The sequence below is a fragment of the Centrocercus urophasianus genome, unplaced genomic scaffold (genome assembly GCF_019232065.1).
Source record: "Centrocercus urophasianus isolate 14NV4802_14NV808 unplaced genomic scaffold, USGS_Curo_1.0 seq_9, whole genome shotgun sequence".
In the NCBI taxonomy this organism is placed as follows: domain Eukaryota; kingdom Metazoa; phylum Chordata; class Aves; order Galliformes; family Phasianidae; genus Centrocercus; species Centrocercus urophasianus.
Window position 1 is genome coordinate 24,477,374 of NW_024885532.1, and position 8,097 is coordinate 24,485,470.

The window sequence follows — 8,097 nt, forward strand, 5'->3', positions numbered from 1 at the left end:
TCCCCCTGCCTCAGGCCAGCTCACCCAGTTTTAATGTCCAGCACAATACCACATGAAATGGAACGTCCCTTTGGCCAGTCTGTGACAGTTGTCCTGGTTCTGTCCCATCCCAGCTCTTACCCCTCAGCCCCCTCACTGGCAGGGCAGCATGAGAAGCTGAAACACCTGTGACTGTGCAAGCATTGCTCAGCGACAACCAAAGCATTGGTGTGTTGTTAGCATTATTCTAAACACGAACCAATTCATCATGATTCATCTTATCTAATATTTCAGTGCCTGAAGAATGAACACTTGTGTCAAAGACCTACAATGTGCACTTGAGGACAGAACTATTCTGATCTGTTTCACATATGTTCCTTAGCCTGAGACAAAGCATAAAAGAGAAAAATATTTCTCTCCACTTGATTATGCAGCACGGATGATGAGTTCAGAAAGGCACATCTTCATTAGGTCAAGTAATCCCAACCTTTGGAAAGGTACTGTTATTTAGACTAACCATTGAAGGACTTTTTTTTTCTGTTTGGAGATTAAGCATCCATCCATTTCTCAATGATAAGCATGAGATTTAGACATAGAAAACTGAGATGCAGGATGGAATTTAGCCCTAGGTGGAAGGCAAGCACTACTCCTCAACTATATATGCTACATTTGTTCATGTAGTACACACAAAAGATCTACCTTTCAACAGGGTACAAGCAATGTGTTACTGTAGTTTCTCATAATGCATTTGATTTTGGCCATGTTCTTTGTGCCAATGGAGTAGAGATTGGCCTTTTCTCTTGGTTGACAGGAATAGACAAAAGGTAATGCTTTCAGGTTGTGCCAGGGGAGGTTCAGGTTGGATATTGGGAAAGACTTCTTTCCCAAAAGAATGGTCAGGCAGTGGAGCAGGTTGTTCATGGAGGTGGTGGTCATTGTGTTCAAAAAATATGGAAATGTGGCACTGAGGATCATGGTTAGTGAGCGTGGTGGGGATGCGTTGATGGTTGGACTAGATGATCTTAGAGGTCTTTGAGCAACCTGGTCTAGAGGGAGATGTCCCTGCCTATAGTAAGGGGGTTGGAACTAGATGATCTTAAAAGTCCCTTCCAACTAAAACCATTCTATGATTCTATGATTCTAATACTCTTAAATCTCAGAAGCAAAACTCAGAGGAAAATTGTCCATTTAAGTAAATTTGGTCTTACTTGACCACTCTTCCCTCTACTCATCGCACATCAAAAGTAATCATATTTTTTCTGTTTTATACTTCACCATCAAAATCAACATCCACATTTGGCAGGTCCATGTCAGGAGCTCTCCGGCATCTCTCTGAATCCAGATCTGCAATAACCGAGTCAAAGAATGCTATAGCTTCTCTTACATCTGAACTGGGCTGTGGGACTTTTCTTCTCTCCATGGATGTCTGTTGATAAGATAGGGAAAGAAAAGAAGTTAGATGCAGTTGGAAAAAAAATGTCTTAATGAGAAAACTGTATAAGGAAGCTGCAAAAATTCTATTTGATTCCATATTTCAAGATTTCAGAAAGGCTCAGAAGTCCAGATTACTCCACATCAGCCAATGAAGAAGGCAGAACATCAGTGCAAGTGTCCTTCTTGTTGCATGCTCAACGTCAGACATCTTCCACTTCAGCACTGCCAACATGTCTTTATAAAATCTCTCAGAATCCCTCTACTGAGCCATGTAATTGGGTGGCTAGGTGACAGCTGATCTGTGGCCAAATTCATCCTGTCTAGTATTAGGCACCTAACGGGATGCACACATTAGAAATGGAGTCATACAAGGTTACTTCTTTAATTAATGCAGGGCTCAAGTACCTTCAAGAGATGAGTCAGAATCTAGGTAGGCTGAATTCCCCTCTTCAGTCAGCTCCAGTCCCTTACTGCTGAGGGATCATGGAGCAACTTGGTTACTAATTTAAGCATCTTATTAAAATGCCTTGGTTTGATGAAATGAATCCAGATCTAAATTGCTAAAGTCTTTTTTTTTAAATGGAAAAGGACTATGAGTGCTAAAAAATGAGTCATTCAACACTATGATGATTCCCACAGGAAAGCCATGAGGTTTAAAATTAGGAGCCTGTCTTGTTAAAAAAAGCAAATGTCTGTCTATAGATGCTGAAGCATTCATAAAGCCTCAGTTAGCAATTCTGTAGGTCAGTACAGGGTGAACCCTTCTGCCATTCATGAAGGTTCTGCCTAATGAAGGGCCGTGTATTTTCCCTGCCAGTCCAATTGCCAGAGCAATTCTGAATCAGAAACTTATTGTCCTGGGTTTCAAATGCACAAGCAAAAGATATATGCTGTGTCACATCTCTGAAGAACGAGTTTGCTTCCCATTCTGTGGGATGGTGCAGGCAGAAATGAGTTGGTTTCTCCTTCTGAACTTTATAGGTTGATTGATTGACATCTTTAGAAGTGCTAAAGGATAACTACTACCCCACACTGACTGAGAATAGTCACTGCCATTATACCCAAGACTTCATTACTTAAAAGACATTTTTTTAAAGTGTGTGCTACAAAATCTGACACACTTCTCTATTCTTTTCTTTCACAAGTCTCAGGTGACATATTTTGAATCAAGAGACAGCCTGTAGTCCAGGCTTTGGGTTTTGCATCTGAATTAAATTAAACTTTCCCTGAAGACAAGGTTGTCTGGGCAAAGCACATTCCTATTAATTGTGCAGCATGTATGGGGAAAAAAAAAGGTGGATTCAATTGGCAGGAAATTTAATACAAAGAGTTAGTTAGGGACAGAACTATTCAAGCTTGTTGGTAAAATGAATCTTGCAGTCTGTGAACATAAAACTTGGAGTTAGGAAGTGGAGTGTATCGTATGTTGTAGAAGTCTTCTTGGCCTCTTCCTAATTTTTGCAAAGTCAGAGCTGTGCAGCTGTGACCCCAACTATTTGTGTCAGCAAGAATGACTTGCTGGGCAGCATGTCCTCCTGATGTTCCAAAGGGGAATGTTGTGGAGTTAGCATGTCAGCCAGTATCAGGCCTGGGGATGCATAAGAAATAACTGGCCACAGAGAGATGACAGCATTCATAGCCTCAGAATGTGGGAGATTCACTTGTTCACCAAACTCAAGTTAAATTGCTGATTTTTTTTTCCAGTGGCACTTTCAATGACAAATATCAGAGAGTCAGAATTCTACATGAATCATAATTGTATACAATCTATCTCACAGACTCCTGGTCTATGGTTTAAATGTTCTTCTGCACTCATATTTCTCCTCTGCCTAGTGGTTAGACATGCTTCATGCTCCATTACATCACTGCTCTGCTCATCAGGGGAGCAGACATGCTATAACTCTCTCCTGCATGAAGCCAGTCTTTGTGCATGAAAAACTGGTTCACAGGTTATGTATCTTGTAGTGCTGAGATTCATCTCTCCCTTGGCATCACCATACCACTCTCCTATAACTCAGTTATTCTCTTTGCATGTTTCCCTAGTCCTAAATGGTAAACTCTTTATAAAATCTGTCTTCTCCAGCCCACTGAACTGAGTACTGTTTCTTGCTCAAAGCATTAAAAAAGTGACATAAAGACCAAATAATCAACTGAGGGATTCCCACTGACAGAATGGGTTCTAGATCAGGATGTAGAATGAAAAAATGTGGTATCTAACTCTAAAAATATGAATCTTGTCCTTTGGTTAAGCAATGTATGCAGCAGAACTCAGCCTCAGCCATACTGACATTATGCTGTGAGAGAGCATATAAATGTGGAATAATTTTCTGTTAAAGTCTACCAGGCCTAGTCAGTAGGTAATCCATTATATCCTTTCTTCCCACCATTCTTATTAGTATCCAGTTTAAAGGCTGCACTGGGTAACCTGCATGTCTGCTGCCAAAGCCATGTTTGTGGTCTGGTTCCCTAAATAGATCACCCCACCTGCTGCAAATCAGTTCTTTTTCCTAACTAAATCAATCCCACAGTCAAACTACTGGACAGTCTAATGACATGCAACTTGTAAGGTGCAGCCCTACAGAAGGTTTGCATTGTTTTTCCCTCTAGGACTTATAGAAACAATCAGCAACAAAAAAATCAGTGCTATTCTTCATTATCACTGTAGTAAAGGACAAAGAACTACAGTGTCTGCTTCAAAACTATTTGACAGTTCATTAATAAACAGAGAAAGGAACCCCTACCAATTCTCCATTGCCTACAATGTATCAGTAGTTTGCACAGATGATGAACATAGCACTGACAAGCTGTCTGATCAGTCAAAGAAAATCACAGCTGTTTCTTAGAAAACAGAATTGTTTTCAGTAAGTTTTGCCAGTGAGAAGGATACCAATAAACACAGGGACTACTGTGCTTTTCAGTCATTAACAGCTATAAATAACCACAGTGGAGAACTGTGAGCCACTTAAGTAGCCAGTCAGAATTGAGAGAAAACATCTCTTTCATAGCAAGTTTTCAAGTACTTCCCATTTGCTCATAGTTCTTCTCTTATTTTCTCTCCACACTTCTACAAACACACATAATTCTTTCCTTGACCAGTCATTCATATTTGACTTCACACAAATCTGGAAATATCTTAAGGTATTTAGTAGCATTTCAGATGGAGTAACAACAGCAACAAAAAAGACAAACAGCTGAAACCAGTAAGGCAGAAAATCAACATAGGTCATACATACAATCGCTTCATGGATTAAGACTAATCATACAATAAAAGTTCTTAGGAATTACCTTAGAAAACTCTTTGGAGGAAAGTGGAAGAAATGACTTCTTTCCAGTTTTGGATGATTTTGTGGATGTTGGGGAATCTGCAGTCATATGCATGGATTTCAACTTATTGATGTTGTCAAAGTATTTTTTCCTCAAGGCTAAGTCCTGTAAGTATTTCAAGCAGTCCTGAGTCTTAGAGTACATCCACTCTCTGTCTTCCTCTTTTGACTGGCTGCAGGAGTCAATGCTGTTTGTACTTTTGCATTTTTTTAATGGTTCACTCACTTTTTCCTGCTCATCTCCAAGGACATACATAGAGGTGCTGCGGATCAGCCTGACAGCAGAACCTGTGCCATCCCAGTAAGGAATGTCATCTGTTGCATTTCTTCGGTGGGAGTTGGGGTGAAATATGGAATGGATCTTTTTAAACATACTGTGTTTCTTTGACCCTGTTACACTTTTCTCCTTTAGCTTCTTAATTTAACCCTAAATCTACAGCTGCGACCCTTGTCCTCATCTGACAAAGAGATTTGCCACTTACTATAATGAAGACAAAAAACATCTATTACTGCTTCCGTTGCCTGCAGTCCAACACATTGTGAAGAGCGTGATCATAGAGCAGAAGCCTGTTTTCTATTCCATTTGCATCAGTGAAGTAGCTCTGTTCTTTCCTCGGATTAAAACACAGCGCAGGAGGTCAAAGGTCATGCTTTGACCTTTCGTGTGACTGGTCTCCATAAAAGCACGTAATCACCGAGCTGGAAATCCCGTCCTCGACGTTTCTCGGTCCCCCGCGAGTCGCCGCTGCCGCCTCCTTCACCGCCGAGCTCCGCGGGCGGGCGGGTGCCCGGTGCTGGCCATGGTGCTGAAGTGCTTCTGCCGCCCTGACAGCATCCCGGAGCTCCGCGGGTGGCTTCTTCGGGATTGCTTCTCGGGATCAGCCTCTGCAGGGGCAAAGTGCAGAGGGATGGTTTCTAACGGGCAGAATTTAGATATCGCTCCGAGTTTCACCCTGTGGTAATCAGGAGATGGCTACAGCTACCCGATACCGCAGCACTACTGGGAACAAAGTGGATTCAGATGTCAGGGTCTGTTACGCTCAGTACAAAGCTGCTCTATGTAAGAGATGCTGTAAAATAAAACACTTCTAAAATAATATTTTGTGGTTTTGTTTTGTTTTAAAAAAGCAGGCAGAAACAAATGCGTTTCTACTAGCTCTTTTCCTAGACAAATGGAAGAGCATTCTAATGTAGTGTTTTTGTTGACTGGAAGCTACAGACAACATTGGCTGCTATCAGCATATTCAAGCATCAGTATCATTTGTGACTGTGTAACAGCATGATGAATGTTTCAAAGAGAAGTAGAGAGTGAATATGCCCACTTCACACCACCAAACCAATCAGCTCTTTGAAAAAAGCAGGAATGTCCAGATTTAACATATTCAGAACAATTTTCATAGCTCATTCTGCTCAAGCTTTCGATATTTGAGGAAATTTTGAAAGGCCACAGATATCATCCTGCAGACTCTATTAAACAAACTTCCACTAATTATACTGGAAGTGTCAAATAAAGGTTTATGCAACCTAAAAGTCAGAGGATCTCAAAAGATTCTAATAAGAATTTGCCACAGCTAGGTAATAAAGTTGATTTTATGCTAGTGTGGACAATTAGAACTATGAAAAGAGATTAAATATCTCTGTAAAATTACCTCTGAAATTTTCTCCATCAGAGAAATATCTGGTCATCAATAACAGCTTGATTTTCTACATGGTCTTCTGATCTTTGGTTATAAATAAGATACAACACCGAGACACTTGAAGTAGATACTCTAAGTAACCTTGAAGTCACTTCACCTGAAAAGTCTATGAGTCAAGAAAATCATTGGGAGCTCAAAGAATTACTGACAAAGACACTAATCAGTAAGAGTGAAGGGAACTCCACAGAGCAACTGCTTATAGGATCAGACATTGTCTTGCCATAGCAGACTGACCTCTAAGCTCAATCAATCTTATGAAGAGCTGTAGGTCAAATTCACAGACACGCACATAGAAACAAAAAACAAACAAAAAAATCCACCAGGCTTCTGTTAGTGAAAATAAAAAATTAAGAGCATCGTACACCATGAAGAGTAAATGCAATGATGCATGCTGCTTTCTGGGGGAAAATAATCATCATCATCATCATCATCATCATCATCATCATCATCATCATTATCATCATCATCATCATCCATATGGGCCTTAGATACTCCTGTCCTGTTTCAACAAAGTGTTTAAAGCATATGCTGACATCTCACTGATATTAAAAAAAAAAAAAAAATTAAATAAAAATAACTAAAAAAATCTTCTATGCCTTTAAGAGGCTTCTCACTTTTAAGTGTGTCCATTCCCAATTTTTTAAAGTGCTTGTTGGTTCACATTCACTGAGCATCAACTTACATGTAGTTCTCATTGTTCACTGTGGTGTTAAAATAAGACTAATAAATGCATTAGTCAGTTAATAGCTATGTTATATTGTAGAATTTCATTTGATGTAATAAATGGACATCTATGATTATTTCAGACATTAATATTTTATTCTGTGTACTGGTTATGAGCAGTGGGAATACAATCTTCCTTTCCTATGATAAAAATTAATATCAATCTATTTTCTTCAGTGTCTCTACTGTAATTTAAATAGCTCTCCAGAATTAGAAAGTTAAAGAATAAAATTCTGGATATCTTTAAAGGTCAAAAATGTCTCTAGTGTCTTTTGCAAGAAGAATGCCCTACATCTTTTCTAGGTGATTTCCTATAGGGCATTTTTGTTCAAACATGTTTTCTGAATAGCTGTTATTTATTTAAAGTCAAACTCCAGTTTTCTTGTATCTGTAACTGCTCCAATTTAACTAAACAGCAGGGCAATTAGAATTTGACCTCCACAGATCACAGGTCTCTTCTCTTCTTACTGCTGGGGACCAAATATGTTACTGCATCTAAGCCAAGTGGTGATTAAAAAACATGGTTTTATTCCAGAATTATTTTTTATGCACACACACACACATACACAAGCAAAATAACAAAAAAGCAAGCAAGCAAACAAACAAACAAAAACACTTATCAGATGGATAGTATGGTCGAAGAAGAATATTTGCTCTCTCAATTCAAAGTACCAAATTCACAGGCAGCTATTAAATCATAAATAAAGACCTCCCAAAGAAGCTTGTGAGAAGCAGATCAAATAGACCACACTAAATATTTAACAGCATCTAAGATTACTAACTTTGACAAGACAATGCTCATACCTTATGTGTTCACTTGGCTACTTGATTTTTACTTCACTTGCTCTATAATTTCTAAGTGGCTTTTTTTTATTATTTTTTTTATTTTGTTATTTTTTTTTTCTGCTACTGTTTTCAGTACTTCTGTCTGGCTTTGTACC

At 39.1% G+C, this 8,097-nt stretch overlaps 1 protein-coding gene across 1 annotated transcript in view; it reads right to left on the bottom strand.

Moving 5' to 3' along the window:
* The window catches only part of CUNH13orf42 (chromosome unknown C13orf42 homolog), a 6,041-nt gene extending 918 nt beyond the window's left edge, over window positions 1-5,123 (bottom strand). The window contains exons 1-2 of the mRNA XM_042839329.1: window positions 4,699-5,123; window positions 1,255-1,405 (exon numbers count right to left, since the gene is read on the bottom strand). Coding sequence (XP_042695263.1) covers window positions 1,255-1,405; window positions 4,699-5,109 — 562 coding nt within the window. The 5' untranslated portion in view covers window positions 5,110-5,123. The remainder of the gene's footprint in view (window positions 1-1,254; window positions 1,406-4,698) is intronic.
* Window positions 5,124-8,097: the final 2,974 nt, after the last annotated feature.